Source organism: Eupeodes corollae, chromosome 1, assembly GCF_945859685.1.
Source record: "Eupeodes corollae chromosome 1, idEupCoro1.1, whole genome shotgun sequence".
In the NCBI taxonomy this organism is placed as follows: Eukaryota; Metazoa; Arthropoda; class Insecta; order Diptera; family Syrphidae; genus Eupeodes; species Eupeodes corollae.
The window spans coordinates 35,336,140-35,363,894 of NC_079147.1; the positions used below are offsets into that span (position 1 = coordinate 35,336,140).

At 36.0% G+C, this 27,755-nt stretch overlaps 2 protein-coding genes across 2 annotated transcripts in view; one reads left to right on the forward strand and one right to left on the reverse strand.

Annotated features, from left to right (window-relative positions):
* Window positions 1–27,755, reverse strand: part of LOC129942734 (choline O-acetyltransferase) — a gene marked incomplete at its 5' end in the record, with an annotated part of 185,104 nt that overhangs the window by 18,912 nt on the left and 138,437 nt on the right. The window contains one exon of the mRNA XM_056051782.1: window positions 9,358–9,549. Coding sequence (XP_055907757.1) covers window positions 9,358–9,549 — 192 coding nt within the window. The remainder of the gene's footprint in view (window positions 1–9,357; window positions 9,550–27,755) is intronic.
* On the forward strand, window positions 4,942–6,173 carry LOC129942735 (peritrophin-55-like). The gene is made up of 2 exons (XM_056051783.1): window positions 4,942–5,086; window positions 5,148–6,173. Exons 1-2 carry the CDS (start codon window positions 5,080–5,082, stop codon window positions 5,849–5,851), a joined length of 711 nt encoding a protein of 236 aa, XP_055907758.1. The 5' UTR covers window positions 4,942–5,079; the 3' UTR covers window positions 5,852–6,173.

Genomic DNA, 27,755 nt, shown 5'->3' on the forward strand with positions numbered 1-27,755 from the left:
TCCGAACATTCCGAGGACCAAAATTGACTCGGACCACTACCTCGTTGTCTAGGTACGGGTACGGCATACAAATCGGCGCTGCACAAAAGCCAACGCCAAAAAGACCAGAGCTGATCGAGGAAATAGAGGGATGTCACAACAGGAATGAGGTTCGTAAATTTTACCAGGAGGTAAAAAAACCCCACAAGGGTACTAGCTACGAACCGAAGCCTGTAAAGACGATCAGGGGAACATCGTAGTAGAACCGCAGTCGAAGTTGAGAATATGGAAAGACCATTTCTCAAATTTATATAACGGGGATGAGGAACTGAATTCCGCTGTAAGGTAGATAGAATAATTCAACCTAGGTGACGCAGATAAACAATTCCGCCTACTCGACCTTGATGAAGTTAAGATAGCTATATCTAAACTGAAGTCAAACAAAGCTGCTGGAGCTGACCGCATCGCTGCCAAACTATTCAAAGCCGCAGGCGATGACTTGGTAGGGAGCATGCACCAACTCATCTGCAAAATATGGTCGGAAGAGAGCATTCCCGATGAGTGGAATCTCAGCATAGTGTGCCCGATACATAAGAAAGGAGACCCTCTAAACTGCGCCAACTACAGACGCATCAGTCTCACTAACATTGCGTATAAGATAATCTCTGCCGTATTGTGTGTACGTCTGAAGCCATTCGTCAGCAACCTGATTGGTCCTTATTAGTGTGGCTTCAGACCAGGAAAGTCCACTATTGACCAAATATTCACACTACGGCAGATCTTGGAAAAAAACCGAGGGACTTCAAATCGATACCCACCATTTCTTTATCGATTTTAAAGCCGCGTATGACAGCATTGCTCTACCGAGCAACGTCTAGTTTTGGCATCCCTGTCAAACTTATCCGTTTGTGCAGAATGACGATGGAGAATGCACGCTGCTCTATCAAGGTCGGAAAAAACCTCACTGATGCTGTTGATGTCAAAAAAGATTTTAGACAAGGCGATCCACTGTCATGATACATCTTCAATATCGTTCTGGAAAGAATTTTGCAAAACTCAACCGTTAACACTAGAGGCACAACCTTAAAAAGGTCCATCCAATTACTCGGATAGGCAGATGATATTGACAATATTGGAAGATCAAAGCGTGATGTCAGTGGAGCGTTGAGCATTGCTAGGGAAGCGAAGAAGATGGGTTTAGTGGTCAATGAGGGCAAGGTCAAGTATATGCTGTTATCAAAAAAGGACATTGAACAACGACGTATTGGACAAAATGTCACCATGTACAGCTATGACTTTAAGGTAGTTAAGGATTTTGTCTACTTAGCCACTGCTATTATCGCAGACAACGACACCAGCGCTAAAATTAAACGAAGAATAACTCTTGTAAATCGCTGCTTCTTTGGACTTTGGCAATTGAGAAGTAAAGTCCTCTCTCCAGGATCTAAAATCACCATCTATAAGACACACATCATCCCTGTTGTCAATTATGGCGCTGAGGCTTGGACCCTGTCAAAGAAACATGGGAGCGTCTTAGGATACTTCGAGAGAAAAATTCTTCGGGTGATTTTCGGTCCCGTACTCATAGATGGAGAATGGAATAGACGATATAACGTAGAACTGTACAGCGACACTGACCTAGTTAGCAGAATTAAAGTCCAACGGCTTAGATGGCTAGGTCATGTAGAGTGGATGGACATCAACGCTCCAGCCCGGAAGGTTTTCAAATCGAATCCCGAAGGACGGCAGAGTAGAGGAAGACCGCGACTCAGGTGGTGAACGCAGGTGGGAGAGGACCTCAACCAACTTGGCGTGCGAAACTGGAGACAGCTAGCTAGGGACCGAGCTGGCTGGAGCTGCATGTTGGTTAAGGCCCAGGCCCACCCCGGTCTGTTGCGCCTCCTTAAGTAAGTAAGTAAGTAAGTAAAGATTACAGACTTCTTGAACGAAGAGTGGATGTGAGCTGTGGACAAAATTTAGATGAATAGGATTTGCATACCATTGTGAAATATAGGTGGTACATTTTTAAAAACTCGTATGAATCGTGCCTTACGATTCTTTGAATTAAAAAGTACCGTTAGTATTTCATCTTTTGTGATATTGTAGTCTAACATTTCATCAACAAATAAAGTTTTAAAAAGAAACCTTGACTCTGATTTTAAAATTACCTCCCTTGATTTATCTTGCATTTTTACAAAAATCTTAAAAGTCTGTATTTCAAGGCTTTCGAATTTGGGGTAAGCAACTTTTCTTAAAGCAATTTACAGATTTCTGGTGGTTACTTAGCTAAGTTGAAACACTGCACGACAAATTTAACATTTTAAGAAATATTTAATGACTTATTAACGCCAAATCAACCAACTATTAACTTATCAATCGTTAAACGTTTTTTTAAACGTCATTCCTTTTTGGCCCTTACAGTTAAAACGAAACTTAAATTTATTTTTAAATAATGCATTAAAATTGAAAGTTTTTGATAACCATCGTTGTTGTAAAATGTACTAGAGAAGAAAATATGAATATTCTTATAGAATTTCGCTGACTGTTAATAATATTATATTTATATTTATTATATAGCGAAAAATGACCGAGCGTATTTGATACTTATTATGATCTATATATAGTAAATGAATTATATGTATATGTATATGTATATATTTAAAATTTTGATCGTTAAAAAGTCGGTTCTTCAAAGTAGAAATAGCAAAACCTTTAGCAGAGATTTGATCAGCTTTTATTTTATTGTTAAAAGCTGTCGTCAACGCAATGGATACTTTAACTTAATCATCCGTTTTAATAACTATATCTTTTGTATAAACTACAATTATTATTTATTTTATCAATTTAATTCAATTAAAGTCGCATCATTATCTAAGTTATTTAGAAAAGATTGTTTAATTAAATTACACAAACGTGTGTATTTTAATTTCAAAAAAGTATAGTACCTGTGTGAGTTTCATTAAGACAACAAAAAGAACTGCGAAGCATGATAATTGTGTAAAATCTTATCACAAGGTCTAAAACCTGATAATTCATTTTTGAGAATTCATTTGAAGAAAAAAAAAAACCTTAGCTATGACAAGTTCATAAAATGATATTTTTGTTTTATCAAAATTATTATCTGTTGTCTTGTTTATCGATCAATTTTTTGAAGATGTTTCTTTTAATGTGAATACAATGTTTGTATGGTTGTGAATTTTTGTTTTTGAATTACCTGCCAACTATCTCAGCCTTACAAAGTTAAAATTTTAACAGCAAAAGTTTAGCATTGACACCGAACAAAAGAATAATTGTCAGTGTTGTCAGGAGTTCAAATATGTTTGGTTTAAAGTATTAAATATATCATTTCAAAATTGTCTTACATTCTTCTTTAGCTTAAAAGGAAATCCCTATTATTTTTCAAGAAACTGATTAAGGATACGAAGTAGTTTGTGATCGATTAGCTTGAGTTCTTGTTTTAACTGAACTTTAAAAGCCTTAGGCCAAAGAATTTTATGCAAAATACGGTGTTATTTTTTATTAAAGATTTTATTCTGATACGTAGTGTTGCTAGGTACTCCCTATCCATGGAATATGAACGTACCAAACTCCAATAATGAAAACCTTAAAAATAGCTTTCGTTACTCGAATAAAAGCTGAAACGTTATCTACAGGAGGATTTTACTTTATCTCTTATCGGCACCGATTTTACTGTGGAAGTTGTATTTGTTATTCATATACAATTCTACTGTACTACGGATAGCTTTTTCAAAAAAACACTGATATCATCCCGAATTGTTCACATCACTAACTTGCCCAACGGCTCCAATGTTTTCAACAGTTTTTCCAGAAAATGCCTTACGAGAACGACGACCCATAAGTTTTTAAATTTTTGAAATTTTGACAGCTTTGAACGTAATTGTCAAAAGTCAACAGATGACAACTACAAAAGTGAGAGCTACCCATACAAATGGCCTTTTAAAATAAAACGACGAACCATAAGTTCTTATATTTTTGGAGCTTTGACACTCGCCACAATTCGAAAGATGACAACTTCAAAAGTGTAAGCTGCCTACACAACTCTCTATTTTAAATAAAAACCTTACCCTTTGAAGCTAGTTATACTATCATTGGTTTAAGTCGTTGAAGCCAATAATTTAATTTTGTTCGCACTTAAAATAGCTTATACAATTTTTAAATATAAAAATTTTCGTTTATCAAACCGAGACATGGCCGACAATGTGTTCTTTTCGTGGACAGCTCTACTTTTAAATATTTTATTTGTCATATTTTTGTTGCAATAAAAGTTTTATTAGTGTCATAAAATAAGTAAAGCATAGGTTAAATAAAAGTTTCATCAAAATATCTTAAAAGAAAATATATATTTTTAACATAAAATTGAAGTTTATATTCAGCCTTAGAAATGATGTTGACGCTTAAGATTCTTATCAGGAAATTAAAAACAAGGTCTAGTTCCCAACAAAAATCAGTTTCGTGAAATTGGGTCTTCGAAAAAGTTATTAAATTATTAAATTCCAAGCAGTTTTAAGCAAGACATGTTCGTAAAAATCAGTTGTCTATGCTATTTCGAAGACATAAACGATATCAGGCCAAAATAAATATCTTGTTTATGACGCAAAAACATGAACCTAATTCAATGACCAGGAGTGTGCATTCTATGCTTGCTGCATAGTTTTTGAACTTCCATTGATAATTAATGGTTGTATGTATGTAAAAAATGGTGTATGTTTTTATAAGAAGGTAGTTAAGTACATCCGGAAAAATGCAAGTTCAAAATCAATAAAATGTACCAATAGAAATGTCGTCCAAGTTCAAGTTCTTGTTCTTTAATTCAACATACAATTTTTTTGGCGCTTTGGCTCTTATCAAAAATTGTTGGTTATTGAAGATAAAATCATAAGTTTCTTTTATTGTTATCAAATCTATTGTTGGCTATGATATCTTAGCAAATTTATTTCTGCTATATAAATTGAAAAATGTTTTCTTTTTGGTTAGTTAGTTTTTTAACAAATACTCGTTTGCTTTCGGTTGAGGACTAACAATTGCAAAACAAAAACTACGAAAAGGAAGCGGATACGAAAAACTATAAACGGTCTCAACATGAAAGGTAAATAACTTCAGTCTAAAAATCGGGATACATTCATTAAATCTAATTTCTTATATTCAAGTTGAATTATCATTTTTGACGCTGATCCTTGTTGTGTCGTGTACGGCGGCGGCAGTTCAAAAGTATGAATTGAAATGCACTGAAAAGGAAGTTGATATACTTTGGCCTGTGTATGAAGACAGCGCCAAGTATTTGCGTTGTGCTTCCGTAGGAAAGCATGTGGAAATGAAATGCAATGCTGGAACAGTCTTCTCATTTGTCTATCAAGGCTGTGTAATGATTGATGATTACATTCCACCACCGCCAGTAGATAGTTTACCACTTGATAATACACCTTGTGATGATGAAACAACAGCAAACACTCCTGAAGGAAGTACGACTACGACTTCGACTAAGCCTCCGTTAACTTTGCCTACACCACAGCATCCACCATCAACAACTAAAACCACCACTGAAAAGCCTACCAAGACGACAAAATCAACAACTACCACCACTGAATCTGCTCCAACAGCTCCTGGTCCTCCAACAGGTTCACCACCTGCTCCTCCAACTGGTAGCCCACCTGGTCCTCCAACTGGCGGACCACCAGGTCCACCAACTCCAGCACGTCCAACAGCTGGTCCCGGAGTACCAGGGCCACCATCTCCTCCGGCAACAGGTGTACCAATGCCAAACACCCCAGCTCCAACACCACCAGTCATCGATAATAGCCCACCAAATGTTGGTGTCACACTACCAAGCGATGATGCTCGAAGAAAGAAGTAAGAACCCTACAAAAATGAAAACATCCTCCTCGAGGAGTCGTATGGAGTCCTATGGGTTTTGAAAAAATACATTCCGTGATAAACGTAAAATAAAATTTAAAAATATGTTCACACAAGAATTAAATTTAGAATTTTTCTACTCCAAAAATCTTATACTTATAAATATTAGAAAGCCAAATTTCCATAAACATTGATTTCAACTGATAGAATTCCTAATTTTAACTCATTTATAAATTGCCACGTGCTTGGGCAATCATTAGTTTCCATATTTTAATTCTTTCTTGTACAAAACTCTTTTAATAAAAGACGAAAATCTCACTTTATTTCGCTGTTTTCAGAGTTAACTGAAAATAATCAATTACGTTAGGAATGTTTTAAATAATTTCATTGATAACTTTTGATCATGAATCATGGCTAACGTTGGTAGTTCAGCAAAGGAATTGTCGGAGGTTTTTCTTAGGTCTAAAAAAAGACTGTCTCGTTTCGATATTCGGTCTTCTATTACGGAGTTTTGTGCGTATTCAACTTTTTTAATTAAGACAAGTTTTTAACTTTGGGAGGTATGTTCTCAGATGAAGACATCTTTTGTTTAATCACCTTGTGTAAAGCTTTCTGGCTTTACTTATTGTTACATCGTTTTATGGAGAGTTAGATTATTGGCGCATACGAAAATATTCACGTGCCCTAATTATTTGGACTGGCGAACGTGAAACCAAAGCTTGCCTCTTCGTTTCGACTACTAAAAGTACGTTTAAAAGGTTTAACTAATATGGTCAGGCTACTTTCTCTAGTTGGTTGCAGGCTGATAACATGTCCCCTACACAAATCTCATTAAGAGACCAACATCAAGCCTCGGGAATTGACTTATTTCACGACGACAACCAAGGCAACGATAACGGAACAACGATATACGAATTTTCGCATGGAACGTAAAATCGCTCTATAGAGCTCGAGCTGCAGAGCAGCTAGCCGATACCCTGTTCATGTACATACAAGCAGCGTTACAATACAAAATATTACAGCTGTTATACAAAACACCATGTGCTCGGAGTAGGCTTCCAAGTACACTACGTACTCGGAGTAGGTTTCCTAGTCAGCGAAGGAGTGAAGTCTTCTATTATCGATTTTAAAGCTATTTGTGAAAGGCTATGCACACTTAACGTGCAGGGTACATTTTAGAACATCGGCCTCATAAAAGTTCACCGAACTACTCAAGAGTCCCCCGAAGGAGGGAAATAGAATTATTACAAGCATCGAAAGGGCACTCAATGTCCGCCTTAGTTTTAATGTAAGAGTCGTTCTTGGGGATTTGACTACAAAAAAAGGTCCGGAGACGCTATTCAGCCTAATGGAAACGACTTTTAGAGCTGACAGCATCAACAAAAAAAATGTGGTCGTTGCGAGTACAAGGTTCCCTCGTAAGGAAATGTAACAAGCCACCTGGGTGTCACTTGATAAAGTCACTCGTAACCAAAGTAACCATGCGTTGATAGATCATTATCACTAATTGAGCTTGATGACTGTACGAACGTTCCGAAGTGCCAATATCCACGCTGATCACTATCTTGCTGGTATGGTGCTTTAAGGGTTGATTGTCTTACGAAGACGTATAACATCCGCTGATCACGTTCTTATGGAAATACCAGTAACACCATTGATCATGCGATAAAACTCAGCCCAGCTGTGTCAACAACATCATGACGGGCCAACCTTAACGAAATTATGGGTCACGTATGGAAACATTAAGAAATGCAATAAGATTGGAGAAAAGGTAGTATAAGCCCCATGCATAAGGAAGTAGATGTCACAATGTCCAGCCATCATAGAGGTATCACAACGTTGAGTACCGATACTATCCTCAAACCTACATGATCAGACAGTCCTATACGCCAAAACTAGTATAGGATAATCAGTGTGGCTTGATCCCAGCAAATCAAAACCGATCAGATTTGTACGCCTAGGCAGGCGATTGAAAAATTTCTAGAATTTAATATTCCATAACTCACCATCTGTTTATAGAGTTTAAGGCTCTACGATAGCATAGTCACGGTAGAACTATACAAAGTAATTGGAGAATTCGTTAACCCAAATAAATTTACACGGTTATGTGATTCACCTTGGGTCAAAAGTAATAACATAGAAGAAGAACTACGCGGGTTGTTGTTCAAAGCCAACACAACCTACTATACAGTCTGTCAAAGCTATTTAAATCCAGAAACCTTACCATAACTGCTAAGTTGCTGCTGTTAAGGATTATGGTTCTGCCAGTACTCACATATGCACCCTAGACTTAAGTGCTTAGTAAAAGGCACTCCAACCTCTCATGCGCCTCGGAAAGTAAGGTCAATCGATTTCCAGATTTTGAAATATTGTCATATCAATCAATGCTGTGACAAGAGCTGCCAATAAGTTGACAGTTGCTAAATTTCATTAAATACAAATTCGGCCAATTTATGTTTCCTAGATTTCAGAAAGTTATCACAAAAGGGATTAACAAAGCACGGGAAAGAAATATAAACACAATTCACAAATCTTTTTCACCTAGCAATTATAGACATAAGCTTTGCAATTTCTTTTCATACTTTTTATGCATAGAAATTGTGTCTAAAGCTTTCTGACAGCGACATTCAGAAACTCGTATACAAAATTTGATTTGCATTTCTGAGAATACTGAAATCTCTGAGATCTTAAATATATAAACTGGCCAATTTTCTGTTCACAAGGTTAGCAGAGTTCTTATCAAAAATGTTCATATCTGGTAATTTGCTGATACAATTTTGCAATTTGTTTGAGAAAGACTAAAAATGACGTTTCTGACATAATATTTCTACATGATTCTTTGAAATACGGGGTAATTTTATACTAGCAGATCTGTTTGTCGTCTGTTTTTAACATAATATCGTTTATTGAATGCAAGCTTTACAATAAAGTTGATATCAGGTTATAAGGAGAGTTTATTTTGCTCGAAAATTTTTTGCAATTCGAACAACAATACCAATTAATACTAAAACTCTCAGCAAGTTTAAGAAAAGAAATTCTGAATTAACCTAAAATTGTGATTTTTTACTATGTGATAGTTTTGAAATACTAAAGTTTTAAAATATTCAACAAACAAAAAAGACACAAATGTTCTGAAAGACAACGTGAATAAAATAAATATAAAAACATGTTTCAAAACGCTTTGAACTTGAAATATATTACAGCTTTTGCGTTGCGTTGAAACTATTTCAATTCAAAGAAAATTTACGAAAGAACTTTTGTTGTTTTATGCTTTATGTTATGTTTTTGTAAATTAAATTCAATATTTTAAAATTCCCGCGTGTGTTTCAAAGTTTTGAAATTAAAAAAAAATACGGCAAACACAGGAGAGTTTCAAAGAATGTTCCTTATCTGTGATATTTTATTCAAGAAATTTCTTTTAAACAAATTTTGAATAAACTTATTCTCAAGGCAAATGTTTTTATTTAGGAACATACTTATAAGAAACAAATCATAACTTTAACTTACCCAATTATCTTCGGCCTCACATTTTTCCTGAAGGTACTGATGTAATCTGGGACCCAGCCCGGTGGGTGCAGTAAATTGTTTGATAATAGCTTTGGTACGTTCAAGTTGAACAGGAGTGACAATTGGTTCTATGGCCCGGACGTAATCGGTCATTGTCTGATCCAGCGGTGGGACTGGTACTTTAGGAAGTGTCTAAAAAAAACCAAAAATTCAATAAAATTATATTTATGAAAGACAAACAAACAAAAAAAAAATATATGTGTATTTTTAAATTAATATTGTTACTTTAAATAAAGTTTCTTCTTGTTCTGTTGTTATTGCCATTACAAAGTAACCTTCAAGACTGATAAATATGTGCACATTCTGTCTTTAAAAAAAAATAATAATTAAAAACTTCACAGACAAAATAATAATAATGAAATATTACTTTCGATGATGATTTCATGATACCATTCATAATTCTCAATAATAATTGATTTAAAGAATATTTGTTTTTACTGAAATTCATAATTTAAGAAATGTGAGATATGCAATTAGCTTTATGGGTTAATATCGGAATTAAGTTGCAATGAATTAAATTATAATAATTTATAGTTAAAAAGCCATTAACATTAAGCCTTTTACTTTGAGTTGAAGCATCATCAGTGTTTTAATTAAACTTTTTTGCAAAATTGTTCCTCCATATTGGATTATTATAAATAATGACAAAATTATGAACACGATAAATATGGAGGAATGATATTTCATCAAGTCCGTAGGCTTTTTATTTATAATCGTTTAAACATATCTTGCAAAGTTTAAAGGTCAATTGAGACCTATTAACAGTCACTATTAACCTTTTGAAGCAATGCTACATGGACTTTTTAATTCATGAGGCCATGCGTATGTCAACCCAGAACATTTATAAAACATAATCAGACCCTCAAGAAAAATGCAAATGTCATTTTCGATATACGAGTAATGTCACATTTCTTGAAAATGTTATTTTATTTTTCCATTGTAGCTTACTTATTCCGAAGAAGGGGTACATATTTTTGAAAGTTGCAACTAAATAAATGTTATGCATAAGTTTATCAGTTCACCATAATGCAGTTATGGAGCGATTTGTTAAATTTCGTAAATATTAACTTTTTACAAAAGGGTTTGTTTTGTCAGCTAAAAGAATGAAAACATTTGTAAAGTTAATTCAAAAGGGAAAGATATTGAATCCACTAAATTATTAATTCAATCGGTATTACGAAATTCATCAAAAAGTTCAAAGTATTTGACATTGGGTACTTTTTCAAACGAGAACAAATTTTCGTTCGGGTTTCAACAACTTAAGGGTGATTTTTTAAAAGCCATAGGAAAGTTTTTTAAAAAAGAATAAAATTCAGAAAAATGCATGAAATCTTTGTTTGCCCCGATAGTACGGTTTATATAATTTAAGGTGTGACTTGACTGCGCCTCAAATGGTCCATCCAGCCCAAAAACTGAAAAAAACTGAATTTTTCTGGATGCATTGGTAGCTCTTACAATGCTTCTGGCTGAGATTCACTTCAAAATCGACAATTCTGGTTATTTACTACCCAATGAGAAAAAAAAGGATCTTCGGCCGACTTTCGAAGAGTTCATTCACTAAAAATTTTACGTTGCAATAGGTCGTTCACCACCAACACACTACGTAATTGTGTTGGTGGTTTAATTTAATTTAATGTAAAGTTGGTGCGAAATTTAGTCACAATATCCCAAATAGCCGCTTTAATTTGCAAGCGTTGTTCGTTTGTAAGATGATTCATTGTTAAATTATAGACCAAGCTGAAGATGTTTGACAGTGAAACAAAATACTTAACGTGCGTCAGCTGTTTAAACCAGTATTTCCAAAAAGATAATAGCTAAAAAATCACCCTTTATAATGGGTGCTTTTTAAGACTTGTGGTTTACAATCTGGCAATGCTTTTTTCGGAGTGTGTCTTTTTGACAGCTGTCTCTTGCTCAATGCTCAGCAATTAAAAAGTTATTGGGCAGGTTCAAGGAACATGGGACTCAATTTGCAGTCAAGTTCATTTTTTGAACGTACATTTTAACCAGGCAACTAGCTTTACTTTTCAAGTATCATACATTTCAACAACAGAACCTTACATCTACCTTCAGTTAGTCGTACAAAAACTACGAAAATCATTTATTGTCTACAAAACACTCGTCAGGAAAGCTACAAGTCCATTACGATTTGTGTTTTGTATTGCAAAGAAATATCACTTATGTATATCTTTTCAAATTTGACAAGGATCCCTTTTACACAACCCATCCAATGGAATTGTGCAGAAAATAAAGGAATCATAGATTAACAAAGTTCAACTATCAGTTAAACGAAAAACCATGATCATTTGTCATGTTGACCGAAATTTACTTCACGTGATAGTTAGGGAGATTTTTGTTGACTAACTTGAATCTTTTTGGCAGAATAGATAATAGAAACTTGCCTTACTTTTAAGTCCCTCCCTGAACTTGCCCATTTATTCTTTGGAAGCTTCTGAGAAAATGTAAATTTCATGTATTTAGGACTATGTATTCATCAGCTAATAAATAATAAAAACAAATATGAGGTGTCAATCGTAATTTAACCGATGAGCAAAACTTACAACGCTTAAACTCAGTTTTTTTTTCGGCAGTTTCGAGTTTCGGGAGTACTTAAGGTTAGGTAGGTTGGGTGAATGGGCTGGAGATTGACGACGTCATTTAGATCGTTGTTGATTCATTCTGATTAACTTCCCTGAAAACGGGAGTACTTTAGAAAGTTACTCAACTTTACACAGTTCTCACCGCTACATTAATATGCTGTTCCGGCTTTCTTAGACAGTAGCCTTGATTTATCGTCTACAGCCCTGGAAGTTCGGCCTGCTGAAGAAATAACTAGATTTGGTTAAGCCCCAGGTGGCGACATTATTCTATCATAAATCTATTTTGATTGTACGTCTGAGTACCTATTTGAACTCACTTTTTTTTTTCTTTTTTATAATAAACACACCTAAGCACAAAATAGAATTTTTCGAAACCGCCGAAGTAGTACCACTCCTGCTTCAAAAAAACAATTATTTATCCCCTGAATAAAAAAGGTTCCTACTATCGACGAACTATCGACGAACGTTCGATCCATCGGATCCATAGCTCTGACACCTGAGTTACCTTCTCATGAAGTAGGAGCAAAAGACCTAATATCGCTCTGCAGAACCAACTCCAACGATCTCCTCAGTCATGCACAGGCCTCACAAGCCAGCCATGGAAGAAAAATGTACAGTGTGATGAAAACACAAGTAATAGCCTCGTTTGGTAATGTTGATAACACCCCCACCGCCCCCGCAAACGAAAAACGGACAACGATTTACGTATATTGGCATGTGCGGTGGTACACTCAACCGGCCACGCAAAGCAGGCCGACGAATAGAACTTAAGCCCATCCATAAAAAAGGTGACCGCCTTCTCTGCGCCAACTACAGAAGCATTAGCCTTTTAAACATCGCATACAATATCCTGTCAAGCGTATTATGTGAACGCTTGAAGTCATTTGCTGACGAAGAACTAATTGAACCTTACCAGTGTGGCTTCAGGCCTGGAAAATCTACCATCAACCAAATTTTCAATCCTGGAAAAGACCCAAGAACATAACATCGAAACACAACATCTTTTTATCGATTTTAAAGCAGCTTATGACACGGGTACTGCCTCTTGCGAGGAATTGACAAATTCTCCAAGAGTAACTCTTGTCATGAAAAAGTGCTTTCTCAAATTAGCCGTTCGGATTCGGCATATAAATTGTAGGTCCCCTCCATTCCTGACAACATGACTCGCACACAGGAATGGTTGAGAGTTGTAAGTCACTAGGCCCTAGTTCTCAACGGACTGTTGCGCCACCCAATTTATTTATTTATTTATGACAGTGTAGACAGGAAGGAACTGTACCGTGCCATGAATTGAGTTTTGGTATCCCTACCAAACTGATACGACATATCAGGATGACGTTGGAAGCTGCTCGTTGCTGCGTCAAAATTGCAAGAGACTTGACAGAAACTTTCGAAACCACCAGAAGACTTCGACAAGGCGATGCGCTCTCATGTAGCTGCTTCAATATTGTTCATGAAATAGTGGTGCGCGACGTGACAATTGACAGATACAACTTCGAGATGGTAAACGAATTTGGTTACCTGGGCACTGCCGTTAATTCTACAAATGACATCAGCGCGGAGATCAGACGTTGAAATACCCTTGCTAATCGCTGTTTCTTTGGTCTTATCAAGCAGTTAAGGAATAAGGCCCTATAGCGAAATGCCAAAGAGACACTATACAAAATCTTAATCATCCCAGTCTTGCTGTATGGTGCAGAAGCATGGACCCTGTCCCAGGAGGATGAAAGATCTGTTAGTATCTTCTAGAGGAAGGTTCTGTTTACGATCTATGGTCCTGTTTGCGTCGACAGGCAAAGTAACATCTGGAGGAGAAGATTTAATCAGGAGTTATACGAGCTGTACAGCGACTTGCCACTGGTAAAAAAACTGCGTATTCAAGGCTTAGAGCATGTCGAGCGAATGAACATCGAAGCTCCAGCCCGTAAGGTATTCAACGGCAGGCTTGAGGGAGCAAGAAGCACAGGCAGGCCTTATCTCTGGTGGAGTCACCAAATTGAGGCAGACTCAATTCAACTCGGTATTCGAAACTGGAGGCAGCAAGCTAGAGATCGAGTAAGCTTGCGAAAGTTATTACTTGAGGCTTATAGGAGCACAATGCGCTGTAGCGCCAACTTAAGTAAGAAAGTAAGTACTTTGGGAACCTCAAGAAAAGTTTTTAACCTGGTGAAAGCAATATAGGGAAACAAGCTTGTTACGCTTGGGACGTTAATTTAGGTCGGAAGAATTTTAAATGCAGATGGGTATAGGACAAACATGTTCATTTTGTGTATAATAGATATTGTTAAGGAAGTTAAAGGGGGTATTGAGTTGAGAGGTTTACGAATTCCTTGCCTCATTTTCGTCAGTTACATTGTTTTTCTGGCGAAATCAGTTGAACAAATTTAGCGCATGAGCAACCGGTTGGAGTTTTACTGCGATCTTTGGAACCTGACTGTTTATATTGGAAAGCCAATATCATGATTTTCAGGGATGCAGGGGGTAGATACTCAAGAAAGTAAATGTGGCCCTTAAAAATACAGAATTTTGAAATTGTTCTAGTGTATAAGTTATTTGGTGTATTAAACTTTTCTAACCTTAACTTCAATATACATTTTGAGACTAAATACGCTGATGCGAAAAGAGGTATTTTTAAAAGCTGGGGACGTTGTATAGCGATCAAGTTTGTGGACCATACCCCAAAAATTCATTTATTTTGTACCATTGCATTTTCCCTCATGATCTATCGTGCTCAAGTCAAGGGGCTGCTAGGAGTTTTATGTGGTTGAAAAGTTTCAAAGATACTTTCTTAATTGCAGTTTTCGGTTTCCGATCTGTACTCAAAATTACATGGTTTATCTTGGAACTACTTGCCAGCGTTATTCTTATACACTAAGACTACGCTTCAAATATATATTAAAGCTACTGGAAATGGATGAAAGAAGCCTACTCAATTTGATCTTCAAGTCGCTATAATAACTTCCAGAGGCAACCTAGTCAAATGGGCAGAAATAGGAGTTGATTGTTGAGAAGGAGTTAAGATTCTATGAGACATCAGAACTGCTCTTCTTAGAAGCAAATTTTCTAAGTTACTAACTGCTCAATTTTTTTTATAACAAGCGCACACTCAAGGGGATAATACTACCCTTATTATGTAGACACAGTGTGAGCACTAGAAAAGGGAGAGAGGGATTGAAAGGAGGTATCGGTGCATATTGGATATTGCAATGGCTGGGAAAGACAAAGTGTGGCAAGGCATTCCACATTCGGTTTGAACTGTTTCAGGGGAGGAATGCAACTGGATATTTCTCTAGAGCATAAACCGTTAAAATAACGGTAAAAGAATAAAGACAAAAGTAAGCACCACCCTAGATATGGGAGATATACTCAAGCTTTGGACGTACATACTCGTATATAAGTCTTTTAGATAACAGCCATATCTTGCTGCATTTTTGGGGACATCGCGTATGTGACCGTTCCACAAAAGGCGCTTGGTGATACACATAACGAGAATATCGAGATGCTCAGTCTCTCCTCGATGCAAGCTTTGACGATGCAAGACAGCATTGGGTTTTCGAAGCATTAAATTCCACGCGATTTCTTATTCCTCATTGTATAATGCTGTTTAGGTCTGAATGTAATGAGCCTATCATATTTTGTTGTTGCAGTTTTACAACCGAAGAAACGGGATGTGAGTATGAAAACGAATATGATAAGCTAAGAGTACTGTCTTCAGCGATACAGTGTATTGGATTAAAAGTTGCAGACAGGAGATCATTAATAAAAATGAGAAAGAGTTTTGGAGATAGAACAAAATGAAGGATGGATTCATGAAAACCGAAAGCACGCATTTTCGATAAGGGAGACTGATGCCATCCCTATCAAATGCGTTTGAAATATCAAGTGCAATACTTTTACTTTCTCCAAAAAGATGTCAAGATTTCCTTCACTGTTCGGTGAGATGAACTATGAGATCGCCAGTGGACCTATTGATACGAAAGCCGTATTATCGGTCATTATTATTATTATTATTTCTTGAGCTGATAATTAATCAGCGTTTGCATGACCTTGGAAAAAAGGCAAGTAAGTGCAACCGGTCAGTAATTTAAGACGGTTAAAGTAGGCTCGCCTTTTTTAGAATAGGCTGGACAAATACGGTTTTCCATGTTCGATGAAATGAAAAGACTTACTTCCAAACAACGTTTCTAAAAAATGCAAATTTATTGTCAATATAATTAATCGGTTCGAAACAATCAATTAACTGAAGGACAGTTTTTCTAACGCCCATATTACTGAGTTACTTAAAAACTAGTTTAAAAAAGGGTTTTAAGTTTCTTTAAAATTTTGATTTAGATGACATTTAATCAAAATAACGTTTAATAAGACTGAAATACTAAGGCACAGTATCTGTATTAAATGTAATGTTATTATTTGGAACACCTAAATCAAATTTCTGAAAAACTGAGCTATAACTCGAATGAGACTTGTATAGGTTAACAAAGTACTTATAAACCTTGGCTTCAGTCAAATTTTATCACACCTTTGAGTCCACCATGTAAGTGACGGGAATTGATGCCAAGCCAAAGTCATCGTTGCTTCTCAGTATTTAAGAACACTTAATAACAATAAACAATGATGTTCAAATGGTAGACATGTGCATTCAAGAGGACACAAGCGTCCACAGGTTTTTCTCAAAACCCACCTCTGTCTATCAACTATTACTCTCACCTCCCCGCGGTGAACATCGGGTGCCTAGTACCTCAACTGGAGATTGGGTTCCAACCCCAGTGGAAAGTTGTTGGGGGCAGCAAACGAGGGAGGGGGGGAGAGGTGTTTTCACTAAGGCACCTCTCCTTATCCAGGCGGCAGCGGACGAATTCTCGAGATAGAATCAACGGTGGCGTCTACAGTTCCAGTAAGGTCGAACTACTTAGTGAACACCTTATAGGGCTTCTTCGACATATTCGGAGCCCAGGCCTATAAGGAGCGGTTCATCCGGCTCCCCTTCCTTGGAGTTATACTAAGGATCTGGCCCTCCAGGTTGGGGGTTGTGCCGTCGGGGTGACTTCCTGGCCACGTAAAAACATCACAGTTTCGAAGCAACAACAAGCCTCGGATACGGACGGATTCACTGTTGACAACCCACGCAAACGAAATAAGGACAACGAACTTTGGATATGTACTTGGAATGTTAGGTCCCTTAACAGACCACGTGCAGCCGAACAATTAGCGGAAGCCCTAAACTGCTGCAAGGCAGATATTACAGCCATCCAAGAAGTGCGATGGGATGGACCGGGTAAACGCAAACTAAAAGACTGCGATATCTACTACGGCGACTGCTACCGAGAACAAAGACAGCGTCTATTTGGGTGTGGATTTGTTGTTGGAACTAGGCTCAGGCAAAAAGTCTTGAGTTTCAACAGTGTGAGCGAGCGCATCACGACAATCCGCATCAAGGCTAAATTCGCCAACATAAGCCTAATATGCGCGCATGCCCCAACAGAGGAGAAAGATGAAGACACCAAAGATATGTTCTTCGAGCTCTTGGACAAGACATATGAGCAGTGCCCTGGCTATGACATTAAAATTGTCTTAGGAGATTTTAATGCCAAGCTAGGAAGAGAAGACATCTTTGGTGGCATAATCGGGAGATACAGCCTGCACGACACTACCTCCGACAACGGATTCAGGCTGGTCGATTTCGCTGCGGGGCGAGACGTTCTGGTAGCTAGTACGCAGTTCACGCATCTTAATATCCACAAGGGGACATGGAAATCTCCTGATCAATCAACCGTCAACCAGATTGACCACATTGCGATCGACGCACGACACTTCTCCAGTATCCAGGATATCCGAACATTCCGAGAGGCCAACATTGACTCGGACCACTACCTCGTTGTAGCCAAGGTACGGCTACGGATATCCCGATCCAAGCCAAAACAAGGAAGTACTGTGAGAAGATTCGACGTTTGACGGCTACAATCGCAAGAGACTGCCATGTCCTTTTCCGATCGAGTCTCTAATAACCTCCTAAGGAGTCCTATGCTTCCTGTGGCAACATTGCCTTGCAGCCATCAGAGATGCCGCCTCTGAGGTGCTAGGTTTCACACGGCCACCACAGCGAAACCCCTGGTTTGACGACGAATGCCGGGAAGCTCACGCAGCGAAACAAGAAGCATACAAAACGGCGCTGCACAAAAGGACTAGAGCTGCTCGCGAGCTCTACGAGCAGAAGAGGAGAGAGGAACACCGGCTTCTTAGACGGAAAAAAAGAGAGCATGAGAAGCGCGCGATCGAGGAGATAGAGGGATGTCACAACAGGAATGAGGTTCGTAAATTTTACCAAAAGGTAAAAAAAACCTCCCAAGGGTACCAGTCACGAACCGAAGCCTGTAAAGACGATCAAGGGAACATCGTAGTAGAACCACAGTCGATGCTGAGAATATGGAAAGATCACTTCTCCAAATTATATAACGGCGATGACGAACTTAATTCCGCTGTAAGGGAGATAGAACCACTCAACCTCGGCGACGCAGATCAACAATTCCGCCTACCCGACCTTGACGAAGTGAAGATAGCTATATCTAAACTCAAGTCAAACAAAGCTGCTGGAGCTGACGGTATCACCGCCGAACTATTCAAAGCAGCAGGCGATGACTTGGTAGGGAGCATGCACCAACTCATCTGCAAAATTTGGTCGGAAGAAAGCATGCCCGATGAGTGGAATCTCAGCATAGTGTGCCCGATACATAAGAAAGGAGACCCTCTAAACCGCGCCAACTACAGAGGCATCAGTCTCCTTAACATTGCGTATAAGATCCTCTCTGCCGTATTATGTGAACGTCTGAAGCCATTCGTCAACAACCTGATTGGTCCTTATCAGTGTGGCTTCAGACCAGGAAAGTCCACTATCGACCAAATATTCACACTACGGCAGATCTTGAAAAAAACCCAGGAGCTTCAAATCGATACCCACCATCTCTTTATCGATTTTAAAGCCGCGTATGACAGCATCTATAGGGAAGAGCTCTACCGAGCAATGTCTAGTTTTGGCATCCCTGTCAAACTTATCCGTTTGTGCAGAATGACGATGGAGAATGCACGCTGCTCTATCAAGGTCGGAAAAGATCTTACCGATGCATTTGATGTCAAAAAAGGGTTTTAGACAAGGCGATGCACTGTCATGCGACTTCTTCAACATCGTTCTGGAAAGAATTGTGCAAAACTCAAGCGTCAACACTAGAGGCACAATCTTCCAAAGATCCATCCAATTACTCGGATACGCAGATGATATTGACATAATTGGAAGATCAAAGCGTGATGTCAGTGGAGCGTTTTTGAGCATTGCGACGGAAGCGAAGAAGATGGGTTTAGTGGTCAATGAGGGCAAGACCAAGTATATTCTGTCATCAAAAAAGGACACTGAACGACGACGTCTTGGACAAAACGTCACCATGGACAGCTATAACTTTGAGGTAGTTAAGGACTTTGTCTACCTAGGCACCGCTATTAATGCAGACAACGACACCAGCGCTGAAATCAAACGAAGAATAACTCTTGCAAATCGCTGCTTCTTTGGACTTAGAAGGCAATTTAGAAGTAAAGTCCTCTCTCGAGCATGTAAAATCACTATCTATAAGACACTCATCATCCCGGTTCTCATTTATGGTGCTGAGGCCTGGACCCTGTCAAAGAAAGATGAGAGCGTCTTAGGATGCTTCGAGAGAAAAATTCTTCGGGCGATTTTTGGTCCCGTACGCATAGACGGAGAATGGATGAGAAGATATAACGACGAGCTGTACGGGCTGTACAGCGACACTGACCTAGTTAGCAAAATCAAAGTCCAACGGCTTAAATGGCTAGGTCATGTTGAGCGGATGGACATCAACGCTCCAGCCCGGAAGGTCTTCGAATCCAATCCCGAGGGACGGCGCAGTAGAGGAAGACCGCGACTCAGGTGGCGCACCCAGGTGGGAGAGGACCTCAACCAACTTGGCGTGCGAAACTGGAGACAGCTAGCTAGGGACCGAGCTGGCTGGAGACGCTTGTTGGTTGAGGCCCAGGTCCGCCCCGGACTGTAGCGCCACCTTAAGTAAGTAAGTAAGTAAGTAATAACAATAAACAATGAAGTATGCTTTACTTTGTTTTAGAGACCTTTTTACCAACAAAAGTTTAATATCAAATGTTTTCTTCATCATTAAACAATCTGTTTATTCTTTGAAAAATTCCTAAGGGTATATGTTTTCATATTTCCTAACAATAAATTGAATAAAATGCCCCCAATTATTGACTATGAAATGGTTTAATCAATACGTTCTTTTTCGACTTTAAAGTGTTTAGTGTTTATATTTTGCTAATGCCTACCAAGGGTTTTTGGGCGTGCGTGTTAGTGACCTATTGTTGACCAACTACTCAAATAACTTTGACAAAACTTTACAAAAATATTTTTAAACCTATGTATATATCTATTGGAAGAAAAAATTTCGAAAGTTATAAAGTTTAGTTTACTTTTATAACAGTGGGTATTTAACAACCACTTGTTCAAGAAGAAGAAGCTTTTCTTAACAAATCATAATTTTTCACACACCACATCCATCCTTGTTATCTTGACCTTTGAAATATTTTCAAACTAATCATTTTTCATCTTCTTGTTTCTTATGTTGTCGACCTCAAAGTATTAATCAAACTAAAACTTTCCAAAAGTCGACAAAAGTTTTACTTTTCAAATTCTTCATGTAGGCGTTCTTATTTTTATATTTTCTGTTTTCTTAAATTCATCATTCCTCAAAACATAAACTTTTATATACACTAACTTATATTATATTTCTATGCCTAAGTTTTTATGGAATAATTCCCTAAAAAGTTACAACTTTTCTGTGCACGTACATACGTCTACGTACGACATTAAAGAATTCCCCAGTGATTGTCCTCATTCCCAGGATCCTGGAGAACGTATAGAATAGGTATAGAAGTAAAGCTCTGTGGAAAATGTGTTTCGTTAAAATGCAAATGTTTGACGCTAACACAATAATGGCAATTGCCTTCACTGGACGGATATGGAGTGCAGGGCTTAAGCAAGTTCCCCCTAATACCAAAATACCTGCTTAGTCCTTACATTTTCAGTAAACTAGAACCCTCCATATCTTGCGTATAAACTCCTGTAGTGTAGTTACCAACAACGACTTTAGTGAGTATGATTTTTTTGTTGTTATTGTTGGGGGAACTGGTGTAAAAGATGAATGGAATTCCATTTTGGACAAGAACTCCCCCGGGGCAAGATACAAAAAGTTATTTTCCCTCACGTATACACAATAGTCTCATCCACTCCAACTCCCCAAATTCCATCCAAACCTACTTTCTATGGACGAAATGACTTTAGCAGAAAATTTCAATCTTTTGTTAAGCAAGTGGGATTGAAATTACAGGTACGCACATAAAGGACTTTATATCTGATGTGGCCTTCCGATTCCGACATTAAAATGTCACCCCAATTCGAAGTTTCAAAATGCGTCTGATGAGAGCATCAACGTACATTTTTTGGAAGAGAAAAGACCAGCAGCAGAAGCAGTTCCTGATGTGTTTCCAGCCATCCAACTACATGGATTATTTCCTGCTTTATATTGTATACATCAGCATAGACTAATTGAGATGCCTTTTTCTTCGTTCGATAGATCTTCGAGGGACTTTTGTGTATTCTGGACAAACAATTGTTTAAACAAAGCATTAACAGGAAGAATGCGTTGTAGGCTATTTTTAAAGGTTAGATGAGTTGAGCTGTGGTTGTTCTGGATTCTTTTATATAATAAGAAGTATTATTTGTTATTTGTTAGCTTCTGTTGTGTTCTATTTTTGTTTGTTTTTATGGGACGACTGGTATTTTGTTGGTTATTTGTATTTGCTATTTGAATTACTAATTAAGTAAAACGGGATTACGTTTTTTAAGCTTGCATTCAGTTGAAGAAATAACAATTCGTTTTTATTAAAAAAAAACATCTGTATGTCTAGGAGCTTAGCGAAATAAACAAAAGGCAGTCAAATAAAATCGAAGGCCAATTCTACCTTTAGAATTTAAAGAAAAACATTTCTGAACCTTGTCGTTGTTAGAAATATAAAGTGGGTAATATTATGAAGATTTATTTTAGAATTTTTAAATAGCTCTGATCATTTTTGGGGATATGAAATGCCAGAGGCTCACTTGATGAACGTTCTACGAGCAGCCGCTGATTTTTTAAAAGCTTTAACAAGGAGGTAAAAGATTAGTGAAGAATAACATTAATTCTTTCTTATCTTTGTTGAGGTGATTTAGTTTTTCTTAAAATGCAAAAATGAAAAACTTTCGTTAAGTCTTTTGGCGGATTGTTTTGGCTTAAAAGACTCTGGTAGAAGGTGTACATTTTAATTTTTAAACGGTCCATAAGCTTTTATTTATATGATTATTCCACATTAATGTTCTGTTAAGTATTAGGCCAAATTTCTTGAAGTTTAAAAAAAAAATTCAATTGAAAAATTCTTCATTATTGTTTATCCTAGCTTGTTCTTGGGAATGATTTAACATTTACATTTTTCAATGACCATTCTGATATTCCCTTAAGGTCTTCATTTATGTTAAGGTCACCATTTTCTATTTGGCCAAGAGGGCTGCTTTAATAAATATATAGTAAATGTCGTCAGCAACCAACTGTTTCAATGAATTCGAAATAATATCTGCTAAATCATTTATATAAAGGGTAAACAGATGCAGACTTAGAATCGATTACTAAGGAGCACCGTATATTAGAATTTCTGAAAGTAAATTGTTTAAAAACACATCCTGTTTCCTCGCAGTATGGTAAGATACAAATACTTTTTTAGCTGCAGACGACATGTTGAAATATTGTTGAAGAATATTTATTAACAAGAATAAGTTGATTAAACTTATCGAATAAGTTTGAGAAGTTCAAAAGAACAAGAAAAGTTACATAATTTTGATCTTATTCTGATCTAATATCTTCAAAAACATTCAACAGTGCTGTAATACAACAATCAAAAATCCAGATTGAGCAGGAAACAGGAAATTATATCTTTTCATGTATTCGCACAATTCGTTCACAAATTGTAGACGAATATGGAAAAATTGGTTTTGGCAAAAAGTCGTTATATGTTGAGTTTTTGAAATAGGTTTCATTTTAGTTTATTAACATTTACTAGGAAAAACATCCTTCATAAAAATAATAAAATAAAAGTTTGATAAAAGAAAGCAACAACGGTACTGTAAATGTAACAAAATTTAGATGAATTCCTTCTATTTCTTAAATTAGTCAACAACATACATATGTACTGCTGAAATACAATTGTGGTGAAGATTAGACTTATATTGTTGTTGTAACTTACTTTATTACTCTTAACAAAGAATAAAACATTGATTAAAATGAAACCACATATTGGAAAATCTTATATAATTCATATAACATGTACTTAGCCGTTAAGAAATATAAGCTGACATCTATAATTTATTTATTTGGCTTAGTATAAATTACTTTAAAATTAATTTGTGTGTATACAAAACCATTAACGAAATGTAAAATTTTGAGACAAAATAATAGATCGCTTCAAACCGAAATGATTGACGGCTTGATTTATTGCATAAAATGGATGTTAGGTGATATTAACATGAAATGTTACCACCGTAGAGATGAGAGCCCCCATAGTAACATTATAATAACTAACATTTGTCTGTCGATTTGTCTTGCTTAAAAGATTTGTAATTTTTCCTGTTTTGTTAAAAAAGTTTTCAGTTAAATTATTCTTTAAAATTTACAAATTACCAACAATATTTTGCATATGATAGAAGAGTTTGATTTCAAAATCTATTTTGGTTAACGAGAATTTTAACCGAAAAACAATTATTACCAATTTTAGTAGCATTTCTTCAAAGTTTATATTTCTAATACAAACAAATAAAAATTTATTTGTAGTCAATATTTTCTTTTATTCACGAGATATCGAAAACCGAACAATGTTTTTTGTAGATTTTAATTTTTTATGAAAATACTGACTGTTGGATTTTTATAAAGAAGTATTGAATGTTAAAAACAATATTTCTTATAAAATAAAATTACATTACATTACATATCACACTACTCAGCACATAAATGTACAGAGTAGAGAACACAGCACCTTGAGCGACTAGACTATGTAAGGTGATGATAACAACACAAGACATAAATACAAGACAGAAAGATAGAAGGACAGAAGAGAAAGAACAACAGACAGAAAGAACAGATGACAACAGCACGCGGTAGGTTTCGAGACGGTGCCCCATCTTTATACTAACCACGCTCACTGATGCTTGATTTCGGCGATGGGAACCGAAGCTTTATCAGTGACTTGAAGTGATTTGAAGACTATATCATTTTTACGAACTTTTACTAATTTTGTTTGGGTATTTATTTTTTCTTGAAAAATTGTCAATTCGATTTTTCTTAAAATTTTAGTGAATATTGATAACAATAGTTCTCGTAAAATAAAATTAGTTTAAAGCCAATTTATCAAAGTTTTGAAAAGATATTTAAATGGAAAATCAATTTTTACCAACTTTTGTTAATTTTGTTTAGGTTTTTATTTTTAACTTCCCATATTAAGTTATTGTAATGGGACCGATTTGTCAAATTGAAAATTTTGACATTTCTCGACGTTTTTTAGAAAGATGTCTGTGCGTGCGTGTGTACTTACGTTCGTACGTCCGTACGTTCGCGACGTTTTTTCGTCTTCCATAGCTCAAAAACCAGAAGAGATATTGACTTCAAATAAATTTTGTTTTACAGTTAATAAGGCAGAAAGGGCTCTCAAGAAAATTGCGTGGGTGTTTTTTTACCATAGCAGTTTGAAAAAAATTTTAAAATTTTGGTTAACCCTAAATATCTTACGAACCCAAAAAGCTAGAGACTTGAATTAAATTTTATATAATAAACTGTAACGTGATCTCAAAGAAAAATATTTTTTGAAAAAAAATCTATCTAACGGTTTTTTTATAAATCAAAAAAACTGATAAATAATTGTCACCTCCAAAATTTAACGACTTTAATATGATTTTATCTCCAAAACAATTTTGAGCAACGGAGAATTATGTTTTTGAAATCTGATAAAATTTTGAGAAAAATCGAATTGACAGTTTTTTTTATAAAAAATAAAAATCTAAAAAAAACATTACTCAAAATTGGTTAAAATTGAATATCGATTCAAATATCTTTTCAAAAACTTAAAATTTAGGCTTCGAACTTATTTTATCTTGTAAGAAATATTATTTTCAACATTCTGAAAGATGTTGAGAAAAATCGAATCGACAGTTTTTTTACAAAAAATAAAACTAAAAAAACAATACTAAAACTTGGTAAAAATTTACTTTCGAGGCTGGTCTGCGACTCACACTGATATCTTCTTATTGGTGCCCTAATGCAAACGATACACTGTGTCTTGAAGCCAAATTATCATTTAAGTAATTATAAAAACAAATTTGAAGAATTTGTTGTCTTCTTGATAAGATATTTGGGAGGTAAAAGAATTAAGGTTCGTAAATAAACTTTCAGTTAGATTTTTAGAAACATTTCACAACATACGAAAAAGTTGAGTTTTCGTAATGTAAAATTATTCTGAAGGTAATTAAATTTTTTGTTCTTAAAATATCAGAGCTTATCTGATCAATACAATTTTGTATTAAAGTTTGCAGGAAAATTTGGTTTCATTTTAACAATTGAAATTGCAATTCTGTAGCCTTTTTTAATGTCATGTCCTTCCCACTTTTGTCTACCTTTGTAACAATCAAGTGATAGATATGTGAAATTTTTAAATAAGTTACCTAAAAAATGTTGAATGTGGGAACCTTAAATAGAATATATTCTGAATAAAAAGGCAAATAATAAGCAGTTCTCATAAGTTAAGGTTTAATTTCAAACACATTCCTTCTTATTTCACTTCATACGAATAACACCTTTAAGTTACCTCCAGTTGCCAAAGTCACTTGGCAAATCATGCTATGTGGCATATAATTGATATGAAGCAATTTTCCTCGTAAACGAAACAAACTGAAATGTTATCAATCGTATTTTTAAATAGTTATTTCCATTGAAAGAATATTCTTAACGACTGTGTATACTTCGATTAAGAGATCGTTACGCTTCTTCAGCATAATTTGTCCTATATTCAAGATCGTACAAGGTTAGCTTTCTAGCACCGAGTTCATCGAAGCTAATGTTTACATTTGTTCCATAATCTTCGACTATTTCCTCCCATTCTTTGCAAAAACCTCTGGAACTTTTTTCTACCTCCTTCAGTTTTAATGGTCATTGCTTGTGACTTTTCCAAGTTCACTTTAAGATTCCAAAACTTGCAATATTCATGCAGTTTCTTTAACATTAGTTGTTACGTTTCAGGTGAGTAAACCATTGTAACGATATCATCAGCAAATAGTAGGGCTTTAAGTTGCTGACTAGCCAACTCAATAACTCCACGTAGATAGTGAACTTATTCCTCTATTAAAACCGAAAATACATCAGGGCTAAGTGTATAACCTTGTCTAACACCTCTTTTTGTTACAGAACATTCAGATTATTCTGACCTTTACCCATTCTGGCGATTTGGTTTCCTATTAGATATTTTGAATTGTTTGTAGAAATACTTTTAAAAACAAAAATTTGATCTACTGTGGAGTAGCCCGATCTAAAGCCTGTTTGAAATTCTCCGATGAAATGGTTAATTTCTGCCTACATCTTAAGTCGTCTCTGTATACCACAGCTTTGACCATTTTGTAATTGGCATTAAAAACTAAGTACCTCTATGGTTTTCGGGCTTCGAATAGAATCCTTTTTTTTTTTAATTAGGAAACACAAGTGCTGTCTTGAATTGCTCTGATATATATATGTACAATTTGTAGAACTTTTTTCGTTAAGTTCATTAGCGTTAAACAAGATAATTCGTTCCATGCATGCAAATTTCAATGGGAGACCTATCCGGTTCTACAGATTTGCTATATTTTAGTCTACTTATAACATAAGACTCCTCCTGAGTTTGTAAAAGGCACATCTAAAACTGGATCATTGAATGTAGGAAGTGTGAAATGGGACTGGGTTATATCATTGGATGTTGTTTTCAAGAGTTGTTAACAAGGGTTTTGTAAAACTCTGAAATGTACTATATTTCTCTCAATAGTTATTGAAGAGATATATAATTTTATTCCTTTAAACTTGATTTCATAGACATAAGAACTTTAAGGTTTTCCCTCCAGGTTTTAAAAATTCAAATTTAAATTGAATAATTATTTTCTTCAAACAAAGCTCAAAAGAAAATTATTTTCTGCTTTTTTTAATTCATACCAAACGGTCTTCTATTTTATCTCATTCTCGAATCCAATCTGGTTTATTTCAAATTATATTTTTTAACTTCAATTCTATGGCAACTTCCTCCCTCGTTCGAAAAAAACAACATAAAAGAATTCATTGCACTTGAACAACTTGAGCTCTATATAATACTTGAACATGAACTCCTCTTGGGTCGATTGAACAGGGTTATTCGTTTGTCAAAGGACAATTATCTTTACGAAATTGGATATCCTGAATGGGTTGTACATTTTATGTACATACAATACCTTACCTACAAGCTACGAGGGATGAAGCTTATGAGACGACGGCAACGACGATGTTCGGCTCACCGTTCACCTTTTTCTTCAACTCCTCAAGTACCATTTTGTTTTTGTTTTTTATTATTTTTATTTTCTTGTAAATTTTA